Genomic DNA, 22,344 nt, shown 5'->3' on the forward strand with positions numbered 1-22,344 from the left:
GAGGCGTCTCTTCAATATCCTGGGAACTTCATTCGGACAAGCTTGGGCCGCGAGAGTGTAACGTGTCTAAACAGGCACAAAGGCCAGGCTCACCTCACGTCTACACGGCACGTGCTGCTCACGCAGACCCACTGCAAAGGTCCAAAGTCAAGAAGTGCCGCAAGTCCATCACTAATTCTTCCATTGCTATGGGAGTCAATGTGTTACCCTGCACTATTCTTGTACTGGGACCGAATCCCATCCATAAAACTAATTTTATGTCTGGCATACAAAACGTGAACCAGCCTTTATCAGATAGACCTATAGTTGCCATGCTTTAAGAAAAGGAGCAAAAACCTATCTGATAACCTTTCACGAGCAGCAGGAGGCCCTGAATACACAGCAGCTGCTGAGGTTTGAATTCATCGATCACGTGAGGAACAGCTGACAGCTCTTTGAGGAATATAAACCTCTAATGAAATAATACATTTTGTATCATTTTGGACAAAAGTTGTCATTAATAAACCTATTTGCATTGTGTCAGTTCTACAGAAAAAAATAATGGGGAAAAGTATCCATTGAAAGGATGGTTATTAACGGTTAAACTAAAAGATTTTTCCTTTTTATAAAAGTATATCTATTTTCTTACTGTTTCATAGAACAGAAACTATAATTTGGCAATAGTCATAGAGTAGTAGAATTCCTACCGATTTAAACTATAGACTATCTTAAAAAGGAAATTTGTGACTTGTAGCATCTATATATCTATCTCTAGATATACGTGTGTATGTGCTCATAAATATATATACTTCACCTAGATTCTCAAAGTGCTTTAAATTTCTATTCCACTGAACAGATCTGCAAATAAGTTACAAAACTCTACCCAAATGACTGACAACTCACGGTTGAAATGGCATTCACCATGCCATTGGTAATCTGGTCTTGGCGCATATGCTTCACAACATCAAACTGGGCAGCCCTTTGCTTAGGAATCACCTGGTCTGCAATCTTCTTCATTTCGGAATTAAATTTTTTGAACAAATCTTCAAAAAGGAGAGATAAAAGCTAAAAAAAAAAAAAAAAAAGGATATGGCGAACTTTCAAGATGCATTACTAGCATTATTAAATTTTAGGTCTCAAATGTTGCTTAAAAACAGATCGAGCAACTGCTTAAAACTGAAAAATATATATATTTTAAAATTCAATTTGATAAACACTTATTTTTATATGTGCTTATCACTATGCTTGGTGTTGGGAATAGGAGCAAAAGATGATGACATAATCCCTACGTTCAAAGATATTTACTTTAGACCAATCACTCCCAGACTGAGATTACATTGACCAGTGACTTAACTTTTAATTTTACAAGTAAAGCTTATTAAAACCCAAAAAAGCTGGGAGGAGAATTACCATTAAAAAGTCTGACAACATCAAGGGTAGGTACCATTTGGGCCTTCCTCCATCACTGGGAAAAATGTGAACGAGTTCAACCATTAACCAAACTGTTTGCCATTATCTACCCATCCCTATGCCCTAGCAGTTTCTTTGATAGGTATAACCTCTGTAGCCATGGTCCTCAAACTTTAGCTTCCATGGTAAAGGAATTACACTGAGGGATTATTAAAACACAAATGGCTGGCCCTGCCTTTATGGGATCTGATTTAATTAGTCTAGGGAAGAGCCCAAGAATTTTCATTTCTAACAAGTTTACAGGAGACACCAGTGCTGCTGGTGGAGGAAGGGCACCTTGAGAGTCACTGCCCTACAGACGTGTTTTTATGGGCATCAGGAGACATATACACAATGTTCATAACAGCATCCTTTGTATCAGCTAAAAACAACACCATGCAAATAATATTTATTTAAACAAATTGTAGCAAATTCAAATACATAATAGAATACTAAAGAGCAATGAAAATAAGTTAAAAAAAAAAAAAACAAAAACAAAAACACTGTGTCTGGTGCCACAAGTCTAAATGAGCAGAAAATGATATAGATGCAAGAGAGACCAATATAAAGCGTGAAATGAGATAGGTCAGGCTATACTAGGGAAAAAAATGTGCTTAAACCTCTACACTAAAGATTATGGGGAACTGAGATTAATCATTGCTTTCACTGAATAGATGAATCACAGAGGTGGAAGGAAGGTTAGGATTTGAAAAGGAAGTTGAAAGCTTAAGAAAGGTTTTGCAAGTTTCACTTCCACTTAGAACACAGAAAGCCACAGGACCACATACCTCCCACTCTAATAATTAAAAAGATGAATCATCTACAAAATCATAAATTTCTTGACTCTAAACCAGGTGAACCAAATTGCCAATGGTGTCAAGCCTCTGCAAAGAGAGAGAGGACACATGACAGAGCAGATATGTACCATAAAAAAGACTTCATAAGGTTTAAAAAGAAATCCGGATTGGGAGAAGATATCAGCAACATACATAACTGACAAAAAAATGGTTCCAAAGTATACCGAAAAAAAAAAATCTTAGTTAGGAAAATACAAACAACCCAAAAGGCATATCAAAGAAGAAAAAAACAAAAATGGTCAATAAGCATATGAAAAAAGAGGCTCATCAATAATGAAGGAAATGCAAATTAAGACCACAAGGACAAGAGTTCTCTTTGTGGCTCAGTGGGTTAAGGATCCAGCATTGTTACTGCTGAGGCTCAGGGTTCAATTCCTAGCCCAGGAACTTCCATATGCCAGGGGCACAGCTAAAAAAAAAAAAAAGAACACAAGGAGATGCCACTTTCCACCCACTAGACAGACAAAATTTAAAGCCTGACATTAAGTTACCGGATGGAGATGTCAGCACTCGGGTACAATCAATACAATGTACAAAAACTTGGGAAACTAGTTTGACACTTTCCAGTCAAGTTCAAGATTTAACTTGACTCCGAGAGGACAATCCTATTTGTAGAAACCTGCGTGTTGGCACCAGAAAATATGAACAAGCATGGTAATATTTTCTGAAAAGGGGGAAGTCATAAAAGGCCTTGATCAGTAATGAAGTGATATTTACCACATGTATCCCATCTTTACACAACAGAATACAATACAAAAATGAAAGTGAAATACAGTCACAAGAAACAATACAGATTAATCTTAAAAACAATGTTGGGTGAAGAAAAACTTGCAGAAAAATGTATATGATGGGAATCTATTTTTATAAAACTCAAAAATAAGCAGAACTTATACTGTAATAAAATACTTTAAAATTTTAAAATAAATGATGAAATAAAAAAGAAAATAATAAGTACACAAATTCAGGATAGTGGGGAGAAAGAGGAGAGGCGGAGAGTAAGGAAGAAATGTGTATGTAAATGACATGGTAATGGTCAGTTATTGAAGAATCACTTAAGTTGGTAGTGGATTTGAGGGTGTTGATATTCTTCGTGCCCTTGATAACTTACATATGTGACATTTTAATGTATTTTTTGTTAAAAATTATACAACAGGAGTTCCCGTCGTGGCGCAGTGGTTAACGAATCCGACTAGGAACCACGAGGTTGCCCTTGCTCAGTGGGTTAACGATCTGGCGTTGCCGTGAGCTGTGGTGTAGGCTGCAGACACGGCTCGGATCCTGCGTTGCTGTGGCTCTGGCGTAGGCTGGCGGCTATAGCTCCAATTGGGCTCCTAGCCTGGGAACCTCCATAAGCTGCAGAAGTGGCCTAAGAAATGGCAAAAGGACAAAAAAAAAAAAAAAAAAAAAACTATACAATAAATGATGTTACACCACAGTTACCATGGAAAACAAACTAATGGGATGGAATAGGAAGTCATAAAAACCGACAGGGTGGTTCTGTTTCCAGAATCAATGGAATAGCTCCTATCAGACTGACTCGTCTACTGATAAAAGTTATATGGTGGACAAAATATTAAAACTATTTGAAGGCACTGAAGAGTAAAAGCAAGCAGAAACTGGAAGAAAGTTGACACATCAAAAGTGTACTTATATTTTTAAGGCTTTTCAACTAAGAGTAGGACACATTAGAAAAAATGTCTAGGAGTTCCCGTCGTGGCGCAGTGGTTAACGAATCTGACTAGGAACCATGAGGTTGCGGGTTCGATCCCTGGCCTTGCTCAGTGGGTTAACAATCCGGCGTTGCCGTGAGCTGTGGTGTAGGTCGCAGACGCGGCTTGGATCCTGCGTTGCTGTGGCTCTGCTGTAGGCCAGCGGCCGCAGCTCCAATTCAACCCCTAGCCTGGGAACCTCCACATGCCGCGGGAGTGGCCCAGAAACGGCAAAAAGATGAAAAAAAAAAAGAAAAAAGAAAAAAGAAAAAACATCTAAGTACCATTGGAAGTTGAGAGAGATCCAGTCTCACTGGACTGAAGGACCAGAGGGAAAAGATTTGAGCCACCACAGTAGCTGGAAAGTGAAGGGAAATTCACAGAGAGGAGAGAACCACAGGGAGAAAACCCCAAGACTATGTATATAAACTCTGTCCAAATCTCTAGCTGATCCCTGAACTATACTTTGAGAGGTGTGGTCCACGTCCCCCCACTTCAGTGCCCCAAATCAGAGAGGTTGTGACGGCTTTTTCCATAGAGAAAGCAAGTGAAGCTGTGACTTTTAAGACTAGGTCATTAAGGGAGTTCCCGTCGTGGCACAGGGGTTAACGAATCCGACTAGGAACCATGAGGTTGCGGGTTCGGTCCCTGCCCTTGCTCAGTGGGTTAACGATCCAGCGTTGCCGTGAGCTGTGGTGTAGGTTGCACACGTGGCTCGGATCCCATGTTGCTGTGGCTCTGGCGTAGGCCGGTGGCTACAGCTCCGATTTGACCCCTAGCCTGGGAACCTCCATATGCCGCGGGAGCAGCCCAAGAAATAGCTAAAAGACAAAAAAAAAAAAGACTAGGTCATTAAGGCCACACCAGTTCTCTTATTCATGGAAAACTCACTCAGGGTCCTGAGCCACTCTGATGTTGCAGCCCTGGAACAGTCAAGACTGAGCTGAGCCCAGCCTTCCAACTACCTCACCACCCTCTGGCAGAACGCTCCCAACTGGGTTCCATATGAAACAGAAGAACCACACAGCTGAATCCTGCCTGAATTCCTGACCCACAAAGTTGTGCGATGTAACAAAACGGTGGTTGTCTTAAGCTACTGTTTTGGGATAGATACCACATCATGCAACAACAGATAACCAGGACACCATTTATATACAGTTCACAAAACGAAATACGTAGCTTATGACAAATAAAGAGCAGGCATACTTCTTCAATAACCAAATATATAACACTTAATATGTATATATATAACACTTAAGTTCTCTTGCAAAATTAGGGTTTTTTTCCTTTACAGAGGAAGAAAAAAAGCTCAACATTTGTAACCTAACAAAAATGTAAAGTAATATTGGGGAGCACTACATCTGCCCACTATTTACTATTTACTTCAACAGGAATTCTGAAATTCAGGGAAATCTAGGAGGCTGAAGATTTTCCAAATTCCACACTGTATTCTGAATGTCTATACCCCACAGGTGTTTTCTGACGCATAATGAAGAAGACATTAAAGCCAATGGGCTTTCTCCTCCAGCGACTGCTCAAGAGCACCTCTAAGAGCAGTTCCTAAGTGGAAGGTGAGTTTCCGCTCTTCCCCTTAAGGTAGACACATCCTTCCCCTTTTCTACCAAAATCAGCTCTGCAGATGGGAAGGCCAGGATCTTGGACTTCATTTACTATGTCAGAAGTGCTCTAAAAAGAAAACTTCCTCCTTGGAGGGCTTAATCCTTTCTTCTACTCAGACCCAGCAGTCTCCCTCCTGGAAAGAAAGAATATGGGAATGGAAGCAGGTGCAGCCGGGCAGACGGATGAAGAAGCACATTTCAGCAACTTCCTGTGGAAACTGGCAAAGGAACTTGAATAAGCATCCTGAACAGAAGCAAATGCCCTTAACCCAAACCACAAAAGCTCTGCTCTGTTTCAATGAGTCCCTTACACTTGGACTTTTGTGTCTCAAATTATGACAAAGTTTTTTTGGATCCCAGCTGAATTTGTTCTAGTCTTCTGATTCAAATACAAGGAAATTCCCCAGGACGAAACAAGCAAAAAGTAAGAGCACACTCAACAAAACTATTGCCTTGTTAATAAATTACCCCGCCCTTAAAAATTTCAATGTAAGAGAAATAATGTTCTCCAGTTTACAGAGCAGTAGATGCTACCAGGCCAAGTCACACAATAAGCCACATTATTTAGGTCAAGAGTGAAATGATTAAAAGGGATGGAATGCTGGTGATAATATTCAACACCTTTCACTGCTAGTACGAGGCCTTTCAGTCTGCCTAAGACAGGAGCACCAAAGAGCAAATAATATTTAAGAAAAAATGCTGACAGCTCGTCAATTGATTTTCAATGAAAATGCTTTTAAAAAATTAATAAAGAAGTTAAGCTGCTGAAATACAGTTTCACCAATTAGCTTAATGTCAGAGAATTCTAATTAGGCGTCTTGAGATTGCTATTTAGTGTTTAAGCCTTCAGAGTGCCAAATTCTCCTTTTCACACAAACTGGTTGCAAAATTAAAGACATTAGGCAGCCTTAATTACATTATCAGAACAGCTGGGATTAGGCAATCTCTGAAGTCAAGACGGCATTCTTTTGTCACAGGGTGGAAATCCCTGGCTTTCCAGGGTGCCGGATTTTGGTGCCGTTCCATATCTCACCCATACAAAGCAAGCTGCATGCGAAACAAAAAAATGTGCAGACAAAGAATAGAGTAATGCTCGGCAAATAATGAACACATTACCGAAAAAGAAAAGGTAGGTGAAAAGATTAAGCCTGAAACGGGTAGGTTTTGCTAACACCTCTATTGGCGGCTGGCCGGCCGGCCCTCTGGTGGCAGAGAGACTGAGGGAAAAGCTCCGTGAACCAGCCTGGCTGGTGGACGCGGCTCTGTTATCTAAAGCTGAAGCACATTTATACTCCCATCCCATGGGGTGTGAAATTAGCAGCTATTGTTTTTACATATTTTTGCCAACACAATGCCTTTTATGTCTTGACATTGTTTATGAAGCAAGGTTTTCCTGCACATGGGAACCCCCTTTTTAATTTGAATTTTTCAAGCAACAGGATGGTCTCTCCTCTCCCCTCTAGACGCCATGCCTTAGTCCTCCAAACAAACTTTTTTTTTTTAACAACTCCTTTAACAGCATGATTTTTTTTTCCAATTAAAAACTGTAAAAAATGGGTATCGGTGGGGGTGGTGGGGATAGGTATGCCCCCCCCCAACAGTGGTCGCCTGGAAGGGGGCCAAAAACCCACCTGTTGGCATTAACCACTCACCAATGAGAACTTCCCAAGTACTCCATACATCCGCTTTTCCTCAAAACCTAAAACTGCTCTCATCGTGCAATTCTAGTTTTTAAAATCTTAGATGTGGTCATTAATTGCCACTGTTATCATCCCAGCCACCATCACCTGCCCTCTGGAATACTGCCACAGCCTGCCAACCAGTACATTCCTGGCCTGCTCATCTCCGAAGCACTGCCCTGATTAAAACTCTCCTGTGGTTTCCCACAGCATGCAAAACTAAGTCTAAACCCTCCCCACGGCCTGAGGTGCTGGTTGTCCTGTGTCCTGTCTCACCACCCACACCTCACACTCCAGCCACACTGACCGTCTTCCAGTTCCTCCAATACCACGCTGCCTTGGGGTGGATGTGCTGTGCCGGCCTCGAGAGAATGCAGTTCCCGAAGCTGCCTGGGACTAGATTCTCTTCACTCAAGTCTCAGCTGGAATGTCTGAGGGCTCAGCTTAAAACAGATCACCATTTCAAAGAGGTCTTTCCGGACCATCCAGAACAAAGTAACACTCCTTCCCCCACCAACACCCCACTCTCTCTCCAACCTCGATTAGCCTGTTTTTGGTTTTCTTTAAACACTCATGACCATCTAATATCACAATGATTTACTATTTACTTGTTCACTGTTTGTCTCCTCTACCAAAGTGGACGCTCTTGACAGCAAGAAGCCCCATCGAGTTTCATTCACTACTGTATCTCCAGTGCCTAGTCCTTTCTCTGGGGTCAGAGAGATGGATATAAGTGGTTCCTGCCCTCGACAAGCTGAGAGTCTCAAGGGGGACAGAAGCACGCAGGCAGAGAATTTTATAGAAACTCAGCATGCAAAGAGACCTGAACCAAGTGCTGCTGGTATTTAGAAGACAAAGCAACTAACAACTCTTGGGGCTCAGAGGTGGTGTCAGAGAGGATGACTAGAAGAATGAGGACTAGGCAGGAGCTCCTCAGGATGGGGGGGAAGAAGCAGAATGAAAGGAGGGGTGACTTGGGCAGAAGGCGTAACTCAGAGGCAGAGAAGGATGAAAGGGCATCCTGGTGGGTCCGTGAAGGAGGGACTGGCCCACTGGAAAGGCGCACAGGGACAAGATCACCAAGGGCCCTGTCCGGCTGGCCAAAGAGTCTACAGAGGGTTCTGCAGAGCAGACTGTTTATCAACTTCAAAGAGGAGTTTCAGGGGGGAGGGCAAACAGGCAAAGAAACAAGCACTTACACCCCACCTCAACCAGAGGCTCAGCTTTTACCTGTTTTAATATCAGGATTCTGAGGAAGAGTTCATGCTTTAAAAATCTTGAGGGAGTTCCCATTGTGGCACAGCAGAAATGAATCCGACTAGTATCTGTGAGGATGAGGGTTTGATCCCTGGTCTCGCTCAGCGGGCTGGGGATCTGGTGTCGTCGTGAGCTGTTGTGTAGGTCACAGAGGAGGCTCAGATCCCGAGTTGCTGTGGCTGTGGTATAGGCCGGCAGCTGTAGCTCCAATCTGACCCCTAAGGGAACTTCCATATGCTGCAGGTGTGGCCCTAAAAACCAAAAAAAAAAAATCTTGAAACTCACATCTGACACTCAGGCCTGCTGAAGGATGCTCCCGGGAAATGGACCTATGTTTCACCCAATCTCAGTAAATGCTCAGGAATGTTTTGGATGGGTTTGCACCAGGTAAACAGGCAGGTCTCTGGCCAGAGCCCCCAGGACAGACAGATGGGAGGGGCGGCTGAGAATCAGAGAAGGTGTACAACAGATTCAACATACTAGTGCTGTGCTCACTCATAAGCTGAGTTGGGACATGTGAATATTTGCTTTATGAGTCTTAATACACAGACACATATATAGTCTAACATGTATGAAATTTTTCATAACTAAAAAGCGCCTATACAAAAGCAGGCATACGTCAATTTCTGTGGCAACACACATATTTAACTGGTTAAACCCTTCCTAGGTAAGCAGGCATACTGTTTTGAATACTTTGAATATTTGCTTCATACTAATGAGGACAAATTGTTCCTTTATCTTTCTTCTAAAATTGCAAAGCCTGACTCCAAACTTGCCCCTGACAAAAGGTCTCAAAGGAGGCCCACAAAACAGCATAAATTCACACAGGCCTGAAAGTCTGCAAGCCGACAGTTTCCAGCAGCATAACTTGAAAACGCCAGTTCATAAAGACATTCGTATGTGCACAGGGCACCTCCTGAAGAATAAAGGAGAGGAAGTGAAAGTGACTGTTAACGGGGAGAAGGACTAGAGAACTGTGGAAAGCGGGGAGGGGTCAGATGTGGGAGAAAGACGCACTTTCACTTTAAACTTTCTTGGGATTGTTTGAAATTCCTTTTACTGTGCTCATACATTATGTTTTCAAGACATTTTTATTGTCTGCTACCACTTTTACTTTAATATCTGTTATTTTGTAATGTCTAATTTACTGTTAGGTTTTTAAATGTAACCTTTTTTAAAAAAATTAAAAACATTTTTTTTTAAATGTGTTTAAGACAAATAACCACAAGAATGGCAAGAAGAACATCCTGCACCCCAGCTGTGACCGAAAGACACAAAAAGTTTCAGCTGTTTGCTACAAGGAGACACGATTCAGAGGTTTACAGCCAAGACTAACTGCCTGAAAAGAAGCAAAAACCAGAATGTTCTTCAAGGGAATAAAACGGAATCCTGAGTCTCTACAATTCATCATCCACAATGTCCATGAGGATATAATCCAAGACAGCTACACATATGAAGAAAAAGGAGAACATGACCCACACTTAAAAGAGAAAACCTAATCAAGAGACAGCGGCCTAAGATGACTGTGATGTTGGAATTAGACCAGGATTCTACAACAGCTGTTAAAATTCAAGGATATAAATGAAAATACAGTTGTGATGAAGAAACAAGAAATCTCAGTAGAGAAACAGAAGCTAAAATACCCCCCAAAAATCTAGAACTGAAAAAACACAGTATTTAAAAAAATTAACTGGAAGAGTTTAGTTAACATGTTAGAGATGACATAAGAAAAAGTAAGGGCACTCAAAAATAGATCAATAGAAATTATCCAATCTGAAGAAGAGAAAAGGACTGAAGATTAACACTGCCTTAACATCAAAGGGTCTAACAACATACTTTGAGTCAGAAGGAGAAGAGGGACTAGTACAAAAAAGACATTTGAAGACGTAAAGCCTAAAAATGTCTCAAATGTGGTTAAGACATATATTTACAGACCCAACTTAGTGAACCCTAAGTGGGATGTTAACAGAGGCCACCACACCAAGGCACGTCTTTGAAACAAAAAAATAGAGAGAAAATGTCAAAAGCAGCCAGGTCTATAATTGTAGCTCTTTGACTTAAAGGCAATTTCTGATTTAAATGCTGAAACTTGAAGTTTCAAAGACTTTTAGACACTTGTCACCCAGTTGAAAGGGATAGATACTCTCAAGATAAAGTATAACTTACCAAGCTATACTTACTCTCTGAGTGATAGAGTATAATACAGCCTAAGAGAAAAGGAACTTTTTTCTGTCTTATTTCCCCTGTGTACCCAGTTCCTAGAACTATGCTTGGAACATGATAGGAGTTTAATATTTTTTATTTGAATAAACGGTATTACTTAAAGTCATACTCCACTTCCTACAGTAAACAGAATGAAGGCAAACATCTCAAGAAAAGACATAGTAGTGGTAACATATTTAAAGAATTAAGATAGAGTTTTCATGATTAAAGAAATTCTCAAGTCAAAGAGGAAGTTGCATGTGAAATGTTTATACTTCAAACATACAAAACCTATATTCCATTCAACCATCTCTTCCCCCATCTAAAATGAACACTAAATTAATTTTTACTGAGGAAAATAAGATTTATGACATAAAATAATTAAGTCACCTGTCCTGCCAACTCCAACCGCTTGTTACCATAGTAATCTCTGTCGTCAACTTTATTATCTCCTTGGGCCAGAATTACTCTTCGCACCATCACTGCCGTATAGATACACTTGGCTCGGAAGTTGAATTCTTTAACCTGTAATTCAGAAATTAGAGAACATATTTGAGATGATGCATACTTACATTTAGGGTATCTCAAGAACCTATGTTACAGATTTGAATAAGAAAACAATGAATTGTTATAATTATGCCTCTTCGAAGAAATTCAACTAGTCTATAAACTTCCTGAGAGCTGAGGTAATGACTTTTTATCTTTGCACTCAAAACTGTGGTAGCTCTTCTTCAAAGATGACCACCATCTACTCCTTCCTACCCCATGTGTCATGTCATTCTTTAGTTAAGCGGTGGAATTCATCACCCCCATTGGGTTGGCCTGTAAATGAGCAGTTTTCACTTCCTTTCTTAGCATCCTGAAGCACCATGTGAGAAGTCCAGGACATTCTGTTGGGGAAAGGGACCACCTGGAAACACTATGAGGAGCCAGAGATACGAGTGAAGACACTCTCTTAGATATCTCGCCCAGTTGAGTCTTCAGATGACACCACCCTCAGCTGCTATCTGCTTGCAACCTCATGAGACCCAAGCCGAGAACCCCCTTCCCCACCACTGAGCCAACAGAACCAGGAGAGACAGCGTAAACAGCTCTCTCTCAAGCCATTAAGTTTTGGAAATGTCTGTTGTGCGGGAATAAATGACCAGAATGGTACTAAAACAGGACTCAACAAGTATCTATGGAATGAATGAATGGATTGATGAATAAATTTGTTGCAAATGTTCTCTTCAATCTTCTCTGGTACAACTGAAATCTGAATCTGGTCCAATCAATAAGTTAAATAAGAACTGGTTAAATCACTGCACTGGTTTGTTTGCAGATGCTGCCCTGCAATTTATTTATTTATTTATTTTTTGTCTTTTTGCTACTTCTTTGGGCCGCTCCTGCGGCATATGGAGGTTCCCAGGCTAGGGGTCGAATTGGAGCTGTAGCCACCGGCCTACGCCAGAGCCACAGCAACACGGGATCCGAGCCGTGTCTGCAACCTACACCACAGCTCACAGCAACGCCGGATCGTCAACCCACTGAGCAAGGGCAGGGACCGAACCCACAACCTCATGGTTCCTAGTCAGATTCGTTAACCATGAGCCACGACGGGAACTCCCGCCCTGCACTTTAAAAGGCACCAGAACATTAACTCATTTTGCCCCAAAACTAATATATGCTGAAGAGTAAACTTTTGGTCTACATCAAAAAGCTGAGTTAGCACTGAGCCCATTTTTCCCTACTGATATGGAAAGTAGGAATCCTTTCATCTAGGGGCTGCCATCACCTTTTAGTAGAATGCCAGGAATAGTTCAGATTCCCTTTGAGGGTGTTGACCTGTGGATTATCGGAAAGGAGAAGAGAAAAAAGACCTACCAGATGAGCTTGGAACACTGAAACAGAACTGTTGTCACCCAAATGCTAGAGTCCTTTTAATATGACCTTGGAGGAAAAAGAGGTCCTGGGCACCTTGGGAAAAGCCTTAGAGCACGGTTTCTAAATCTCAGTGTGCGTGACAACTACTGCAGGGCTGTGGGACCCCACCACCGGAGCGCCCGATTCAGCAGGTCTGAGGAAGAGTCAAAGACCTTCTGACACGTTCCCAGGTGATGCTGATTCTACGCTATCATCTGAGAAGTGTACTGAGAACCACGGCCTCCGAGGAACTGAGAGGCTAGCGTTCCAAGCCAAAGCCTCTGCAGGTCACCTTCAAGTTCACGTGCTGGGACTGCCGAGTATCCCAGCCGTCCTTCTCCATCAGGTGTGCAGACACAGCTGAAATGTGCCCACGCCATACAGAAATTCCAGGGCCAGGGGTTGAACTCGTGCCACAGCAGCAACCGAAGCTGAATCCTTAACCCACTGCACCACAGGAGAACTCCTACTAAACGACTCATTTTTAAGTAAGCCTCATCCTACAACAATAATACCATAAAATCCCAAATACTATAAAAATGGATTTGATGTGCTAGTTGTATTTTTCTAATACATACATACCTACTTAAATAAAAATGTCCTTCTTATGTCTAAAATCACTTCTAACAGTACACTCAGGTAAATGCTGTCCTAAACCATTATAGGAAATGAAGGCCTTTTCTTGGTTTCTCTCTTCTGACTTTAGTCCTCATTGGGTTATATAAGAAAACTTTGGAGTTCCCGTCGTGGCTCATGGTTAACGAATCTGACTAGGAACCATGAGGTTGTGGGTTCGGTCCCTGCCCTTGCTCAGTGGGTTAACGATCCGGCGTTGCCGTGAGCTGTGGTGTAGGTTGCAGACACGGCTCGGATCCCGAGTTGCTGTGGCTCTGGCATAGGCCAGTGGCTGCAGCTCCGATTCGACCCCTAGCCTGGGAACCTCCATATGCCACGGGAGCGGCCCTAGAAATAGCAAAAAGACAAAAAAAAAAGAAAAAGAAAACTTTGAGCTTAGGCCCACTTCAACCACACCAAGAGTCAATGTTCAGCTGTATCAGCTTCAGCAAGTGAATGTCAGTGTAGCCAGCATTCTATCAGCTAAGCCTCTTTAAGCAAAAGGTCTCCTCAGTCACTGTCAAGGTAAGTGAGCCCCCAGCAGAGACCCTATGGCCATGTGCAGAACCCTGGAGCTTTATGTACACTGCATGACTGAATCATCACAACCACCCTGTGAGGAAGTGGTACTAGCTTCATTGTACAGATGAGAAAACTGAAGCTTAAAAAAGTCACAACTGGGAATTCCTGTCATGGCTCAGTGGTTAATGAACCCAACCAGTATCTATGAAGACAAGGGCTCAATCCTTGGCCTCGCTCAGTGGGTTAAGGATCTGGCGTTGCTGTGAGCTGTGGTATAGGTCACAGAAGCAGCTCAGATCTCGCATTGCTGTGGCGTAGGCCAGCAGCTGTAGCTCTGTGAACCTCCATATGCCGTGGGTACAGCCCTAAAAAGACAAAAAGACCAAAACAAAAAAAACAACAAAAAAAGTTACAATTTACCCAAAGGAAATCAGCTAGAACGTAAGAAACCAGGATTTGAATCCTTATCTCTCTGGCTCTAAAGCCCTAGTCTTTTCCATTACTCATTTTTGTATTTTGAGTTTTAAACTGTTTTTCTCATCATCTAAGAGTTCAAAATTTGGTTCAAACCCAGCTTTAACATTAAAACTTTTCTAATTCTTTGCATTACATCAAGGACACACACAAATAAATGGCAGCCAAAACACAGAATCAGAGACCCTTATTATTTGGCTAACAAGGTATTAAAAAATAAATGTGAGAGTTCCCACCGTGGTACAGTGGGTTAAGAATCTGACTGCAGCAGCTCAGGTTGCTGCAGGGGTGCAGGTTGGATCCCCAGCCCAGCACAGTGGATCTGGCGTTACCAAAGCTGCTCTCTATAGGTCACAGCTGCAGCTTGGATTCAATTCCTGGCCTGGGAATTCCACATGCCGCCAGCGCAGTCATTAAAAAAAAAAAAAAAAATGAAGAAAAATAGAAAAGAAAAAAGAAAACCTAACCTTTTTTTTTTTTTTTTCCAGCCATGCCCATGGCATGGGGATCAAACTTGCACCAAGCAGTCACCCAAGCCACTGCAATGACAACACTGGATCGAAAACCCACTGTGCCACAAGGGAACTCCAAGAAAAACCTGATTCTTAATGTGCCTAGGTGGTCACCCTCCACTTCCAGAGTTTCCTCAACTTTCCTTTTTTTTTATAATCAGTCCCTGAAAGTAGAGTTTGCAATCCCTCAATGAGATCACTTGTGAATAATACACATGCAAATTCATCGGGAACTACACTGTTAGGTTAACAAGTAATTTTATAACTTAGAAAGAGTAGCATATGTACTAAACAGGAATGGGAGAAGAATGACGCTTGCCAACATGGCTGATCTCTGTTTAACGATAAGTTAATAAAAAAAATCAATATTAAGCACCGGGTCAAGGCTCAGAAGATGGTATTCTAGCGCCTTCTGACCACTAACCAGCAGGTTGACAAAGCAAATCAGCTCATTTTCTGGACCGGAGCATCCTCAATGAAAACCAAGGAGGCTGGACAATGCAAACTCCATAACTCAAGGATAAGCCCCTCTGATATTTTAATATTTATGGCAGTGATGGTACCACAAGAGAATGTACTTCGTGTCACAGAACTATACATGTAAAAATGGTAAACTTTATGTTATGTATATTTTACTGCAATTCAAAAAAAGATCCATAGGGGCAAAGCATTGTAAGCTTTTTTTGATTTATTTAAAAATACCTAAGTGAAATCTAGTCGCAGTGCTAATATATGTATGCATATTTAAAAAAACCATAATTCTGGATTGAAAGAAGAACAGAGAGAGTAAACATGATCAAGCAATGATACGATAAAGTTAACATTCTCTAAATACAAACGAACTATTGATAATGGAAGACTATGTCCGGGGGCAGTCCAGTGGAGAGCTCTCTTTCAGATTCTCTCTTTTCTTAAGGAAGGAGACTTTAATTAACATAAGCCTGTATTCAAAATCCTATAACAAAAGGCCTGGACCCCACAATGACCATTATTATTATCCACAGTTGCAAAGGGGTTACTCACCGGTACGTGGGTCAGAATGGTAGAAGCCAGGAGCTCTCGCGCTTCTTCTATTTTGGTTTTCTTTGGTCCACCTCCCCACATCCTTTGCCTTCTTACTTTGTTCCCTATATATTTTAATGCCTATAAAAAAACACGATGTATTACAATAATGTGTGAATGACATCATCAGAGAGAATTTATTAAGCAATTACCCATACGTGACACTGAAAACAAAAAAAGTCAAGGACCCTGGTTATAGAGAAAGCTGAGTTGGTCCTAGTCAAAAATCAACATTGATCATAAATCAATGACAAAATAGTATTATATGCTGTTTAATAGGCTGGTTTCCTTTTTCCTTTACAATTTCTTTTCTTACTATAAAATTGATAGGGACCACTATGAAACTTAGAAAATATAGATGAGGCTTCCTGTTGTGGCTTAGCGGTTAACAAACCCAACTAGCATCCATGAGGACACGGGTTCAATCACTGGCCTCACTCCGTGGGTTCAGGATCTGGCATTGCTGTGAGCTATGGTGTAGGTCACAGACGAGGCTCGGATCCCATGTTGCTGTGGTTGTGGCTAGGAAGGCAGCTACAGCTCCGATTCGATCCCTAGCCTGGGAACCTCCATATGTCGCGGGTGCAGTCCTAAAAACACACACACAAAAAAAGGACAAAAAAAAAAAGAAAAAAGAAAAAGAAAATACAGATGAGATAGAGCAGCCATCAGCCCTCCACCCAGAGAGAACCACAGTCTACAGCTAACACTTGGGGTAGGATTTTTCCCCTCAAAAAGAAAGCACATCATGTAAGACCTCTATCCTGAAATCTACAAAGCACTGCTGAGAGAAAACAAGACTTAAATAAATTGAAGGTTAGGCCATTTTCATGGACTGGAATATTTAATAGTGTTAAGACGACTTATTGTTAAAATTCTCTCTAAACTGACCAATATCATACTTGCTAATCATACTCTTAGCAGGCTTTTTAAAAAAAATCGATTGATTCTAAAATTTATATGGAAATGCAAAAGTCCTAGGATAGTGGAAACAATCTCAAAAAAGTCAGAGGATTTACATTATGTGATTTCAACTATAAAGCTGTAGTAATCAAGACAGTGTGAGGTGAGGATAACAACAGAAAACGGATCAACGGGAGAGAATAAAAGTCCAGAAATAAACCACACTTTTATGGTCAACCGATTTTTGACAACAGTGCCAAAGCAATTCAATGGGCAAGGGAAAGTCTTCAACAAATGGTGTTGAAATAACCATCCATAAAGTAAAAAATTAACCTTGACCCTTTCTTCACACCAAACAGGAAAATTAATTTAAGATGGATTTTAGACATAAACATAAAAACTAAAACCATAATGTTTGCTGAATAAAATATAGGAGAAAGTGTTCCTGTTCTTGGGGCAGGCAAAGATTTCTTTAAACAGAAATCAATAACCATAAAATGCAAATAAAAAAATGCTCTTGATAATCAGATTTTATCAAAATTAAAAACTCATCACAGCTAAGATAAAGAGTAGGGAAGTGATAGTCTGGGAGAAAATACTTGCAATACATAAACCTGACAAGAGATTTATAGCCAGGATATATTTATTTTTTAAAAAGAGGACTCTGAAATTCCATAATAAAAAGGCAACTCAATAAGGAAAATGAGCAAAAGCTTTGGACAGACACTTCACAAAGGAAGCTGATACACACATAAAAAAATATGCAACATCTAATCATCTGGAAAATGCATGATTAAAGCCAAAATGAGATAGCGCCAAACAGCCACTAGAATGGCTAAAGTTAAAAAGACTAACAACACTGAATGCTGGTGAGGACATGAAGCAATCAGAATCCTCAGACACTGTTGGGGGGATGTCAAAATGGTACCAGCACTTTGGAAAAAGATCTGGCAGTTTTCAACTTTGTGAAAGTCACATACGCAACTGCTTTTTGATCCAGCAATTCTATGCCTAGGTATTTATCTAGGAGCAATGCCAGACTGTGTGGGCAGGGACTTATACAGAAATGTTTATGGCAGCTTTTTTTTTTTTTTTTTTGGTATTTTAGGGCTGCACCCATGGCTTATGGAAGTTTCCAGGATAGTGGTCAATCGGAGCTACAGCTGCTGGCTACACCACAGCCAGAGCAGTGCAGGATCCAAGCTGCGTCTGCAACCTACACCACAGCTCATGGCAACACTGGATCCTTAACCCACTGAGTGAAGCCAGGGATCAAGCTCACATCCTCATGGATCCTAGTTGGGTTTGTTAACTGCTGAGCCACAAAAGGAACTCCCACAGCTTCATTCACAACTGCCAAAGAGTGAAACAAACCCAAAGTCCACGAACAGGAAAAGATAAACCATGGTCTACTCATACAGTGGAAGGAATGCTACTCAACAATGAAAAGGAACAAACTGCATGGATAAATGACAGAAAGAGAGACAACTTGGATGAATCCCAGACAATATGTTCAACCAAAGAAGCTGGACACAAAAGAGGTCACACTGCGCAATTCCACATACAAAAAACCAGAACAGGCAAAACAAAACTATGGCAAAAAAGTAAGAACCATGGGGAGAAAAATCAGAGGATGGAGGTGAAGACGGACTAGAAGGGGCACGAGGGAACTTTCTGGGGGCAATGGAAAGAGTCTGTGTCTTGTAAAAATCATGCAATTAAGACTTGTAGGAGTTCCCGTCGTGGCTCAGTGGTTAATGAATCCAACTAGGAACCATGAGGTTGTGGGTTTGATCCCTGACCTTGCTCACTGGGTTAAGGATCTGGCATTGCCGTGAGCTGTGGTGTAGGCCGCAGACATGGCTCGGATCCTACTTTGCTGTAGCTCTGGCATAGGCCGGCGGCTGTAGCTCTGATTCCACCCCTAACCTGGGAACTTCATATGCTGTGGGAGTGGCCCTAGAAAAGGCAAAAAGACAAAAAAAAAAAAAAAACAACTTGTAAATATCAATGTATATAAACTTCACCTAAAAAATGAAATACTAAAAACTAATCCAGCAGTAGGTGAGGAGTAGGTAGAGATGTAGATGAAACGAGAATGACAAAACATTTTTAATTGTTGAAGCTGGGTGATGGGCACGTGAGGGATCATAATACTACTCTGCACACTTTCTTTGTCTGTTGAACTTTTCCCATAATAAAAAGCTTTCAAAGAAGATCATGCGGTTCTTATTAGTTTGTAACAGCAATGAGTGTTTTTTGTTTGTTGTTGTTGTTGTTGTCTAACTTCGTCAGAGGAAAGGGCTGAGATCCCTGGTGCTTTATCCTGGAATTCCTGTCCCCAGTTACCTGCCTGGGAAAGTTCTTTTCCATGCTCCAAAATCTAGATCAGGTATCACTTCCTCTTTGAAGCCTTTCCCAACCCCACTCCCCTCTCTCTGCTATCTTAACTCCTATGTATAAAGAACTGAGTACTTCCATTCGTGTTCAGATCACTTTACATTTTAATATTCTATTTGCATGCATGTCTCTTACTAGACAATGTGTCATGTTTTTCTTTGATGCTAGTATAGTGCCTGGAACCGAATGGAAATCCTCTATGTTAAGAATGAGTATCAAATCTAGAGCTTCCCTTTTAAAAGGTCACTAGAGTGCAAGACCAACTGAGACACTTAAAACACATACATGCGGCAGTAACCTAGTAAGTAGTAAGAAGTAACTAAGTAACTGATTAGAGCAAGTCAGCTGCTGGTGGGAACAGACAGGTACTTCGGTTTTCCCTTATAGGAGCTGTCTTCATTAAATGCTGGTCTTCTGGCTTCCTTGAGAAAGATTCTTCACTTTCTTAAGGAAGAGAGGAACATAGGGAAGCCTAGTATCCCTTCTGATGTAATGGAAAGTCACCTTTTTCCTAGAATACCTAATAAAGTTGCCAGGGGTTCACAGGGTGAGGGCAGGGGTAAGAATCCAATCTGTTCATAACAGGCCAAGATGACACTCCTAGTGCCTCCTATTCTCCCAAAAGGTAATAACTACTTTCTTCTCTATTTATCAGAGCCCCCAGCATGGAGGCTGAAAATCCTCCATCTGTGGGGGAGTTCCCATCGTGGCTCAGTGGTTAACGAATCCAACTAGGGACCATGAGGTTGTGGTTGGATCCCTGGCCTTGCTCGGTGGGTTAAGGATCCAGCACTGCCGTGAGCTGTGGTGAACGTTGCAGACACGGCTCAGATCTGGCGTTGCTGTGGCTCTGGCGTAGGCCAGTGGCTATAGCTCCGATTGGACCCCTAGCCTGGGAACCTACACATGACATGGGTGCGGCCCTAGAAAAGACGGAAAAAAAAAAAAAAAGAAAAGAAAAGAAAAGAAAATCATCTGTGATCGATATATACAGCAAAAAGGCTCTGTAAGCAGAAGGGAGAAGACACTAAAAAGGGAGGCATTAAAATCAAAGCAGATTTTAAGCAATCCATTAACACGCCATGTTGTCAAAAGTTCTATCACATAAAACGAAGTGTACTTGCTACATTTTCGTTTAGAATAACAAAATATTTCATGTTGCCCTAACTCATACTGTATGTCCAATTTATCAACCACTTCAGATTACACAGGCCTCTGTAACCTTGTATCAGTTGCAAATAATTTATCTTTGCTTTAATCCAGCCTACAGAAAACATGCCATCTCAAACGTCTACTTCGTGTTTGTTTTTCTCACGTGAGGAGTATTTCTTTCTTATGTTAACTGATTGCATACTCTCATCTTTTAACTGAACTTTTCTCGTTCAGTTAGCTAAAATTTTTTGTCAGTACCTATTTCAGAGAAATAAATGAAGGATTTTCCAACCCACTATTCAGTTCCTGCTCAAACAGCTTTAGGATGCTAGGGTTATCTGACCAAGAATGACGATGTTTGTAATAAAATGAATAATGGATCTTATTGAATCCACTGGGGTACCTTAAGGTAAACTGCTCTTCTGCTGTATTTCACAGCTTTAAATCATAGAGTGTATCCTCCAAATGGAGCATGTTTCTGGGTATTTCTGAATATTATCCCTTCATGTTTTTGGAACCTCCGGACAGTATCATTTCAGTTTATAACAAAGATACATGCTCACTAAATATTTCACTTTCAGTTAAGACCAGAAATAGAAACTCCCAAATCCACACAACTTTTCCTGAAGCTGCCTGCTTGACAACTAGAATTGACTGTGAATTAACTGTAGAAAAAGAAGAAGGCGGTGATGAGAATAATCCCTACTGATTTGTGCTTTGAAATTATATAAACTTACAGGTGACAATTATCCTTCCCCTAAAAGTTTGGCTCAGTCCATGAAAATATCAAGACTGGTTTGATTTTTCAGAACACATACTGATACAAGTAGGAAAATGCTCTCTCTACAAGCATCCTGGGGGACAATAAAGAAGTAGCCTGGAATTTTACCTTGTGGTAAGCAACCCACGTATTAGACAATGTACATCCGGATAAGTAAGAACAGTCTCTTGTGCTCCTATAGTAGGAATGAGATGGCTATGAAGAATGTCACTATTGATTTACACTCAGCAAAACACTTTACAAACATATAACCGAAAATTGTTAGCACGGCTATTAGGGCTCCCTGTTACATGGAAAGTGAATTATTTTGATGACGTTTAACATATACACAGTTCCCTATCTTCATCTTTGAGTCTTGTCCAAAAAGCCACAGGTTCCAACTAGGAGTGCCTAAGCAGGTCGATGAAGGCTCTGGAGTGGTAAAGTGGTCTCTGAACCTGGGCCTGTTTTGCTGGTGACACTGGGAATTCAGGAAAAGAGGTAGAGACCACATATTCTTGGATGCTAAAAGCAACTGAAAATAAGTAATAAAAAGGAACATTAAAGAGAAACGCATGGAAAAAAAAAACCCTTCTACACAAGAGTTGCCACAGTTTAAGAAATTATATCGCTCAGGCAAATAAGGTACAAGAGTACTTGCTATTAATTAATATTATTAATAGGGACGAAAAGCTGCTTGCTTGCTGACCCCCCACCCCCACCCTACTTCTAAGTTAGGCACCAAGGGCTGATCATTTGTCTGGGCAAAGTCTCTCCTCCAATCCCTAAAATAATGAGTCAGAGAAGCTTCTCTATCACTCCTCCCATCTCTCTCACATCCTTCCCAAAGCTACACCCCAGAAAGTCATTGCATCGGACGCTTTATCAAGGAGCAACATTAAATCTCCCATTCCCTTTCATGGCAGAGGACAACATGAAAAGACACACCTGCATCTGTGTGAAAATCTGAGCTTTCTGGCACTCTTCCAAACTGGGCCCAAATGCAGCCATCACGTGCTCCTCTGTTCCAATCATCTGCACGATTTCCTGGTCACTCTCAACACCCATGGCCTAGGAAGGAAAGAAAAGATAGAAAGAGGGTTGGCTTTGTGTTAACTCACTGACATTTGCTTATGCTAATTTGGCATTGTTTGTGGGTATTACTTCTAAGCAAAAGCTAGCTCTTTTCTCAGAAACGGTGCCATCTGGCATTGGCAGCCATAGCCCAAGCTGCAGAAGAACCTGAAACAGAAATTTTGATTAGGAAGAGGAAAACAAACATTCTCAAGCA

The 22,344-nt window shown here is 41.2% G+C and overlaps 1 protein-coding gene across 3 annotated transcripts in view; it reads right to left on the reverse strand.

Annotated features, from left to right (window-relative positions):
- Positions 1-22,344, reverse strand: part of POLR3B (RNA polymerase III subunit B) — a 121,577-nt gene that overhangs the window by 69,937 nt on the left and 29,296 nt on the right. For all 3 annotated transcript variants that reach the window (XM_021091574.1, XM_021091576.1, XM_021091575.1), the window contains exons 10-13: positions 22,002-22,124; positions 15,800-15,919; positions 11,142-11,276; positions 883-1,044 (exon numbers count right to left, since the gene is read on the reverse strand). In XM_021091574.1, coding sequence (XP_020947233.1) covers positions 883-1,044; positions 11,142-11,276; positions 15,800-15,919; positions 22,002-22,124 — 540 coding nt within the window. The remainder of the gene's footprint in view (positions 1-882; positions 1,045-11,141; positions 11,277-15,799; positions 15,920-22,001; positions 22,125-22,344) is intronic.

This window comes from Sus scrofa, chromosome 5 (assembly GCF_000003025.6).
Source record: "Sus scrofa isolate TJ Tabasco breed Duroc chromosome 5, Sscrofa11.1, whole genome shotgun sequence".
Classification (NCBI taxonomy): Eukaryota; Metazoa; Chordata; class Mammalia; order Artiodactyla; family Suidae; genus Sus; species Sus scrofa.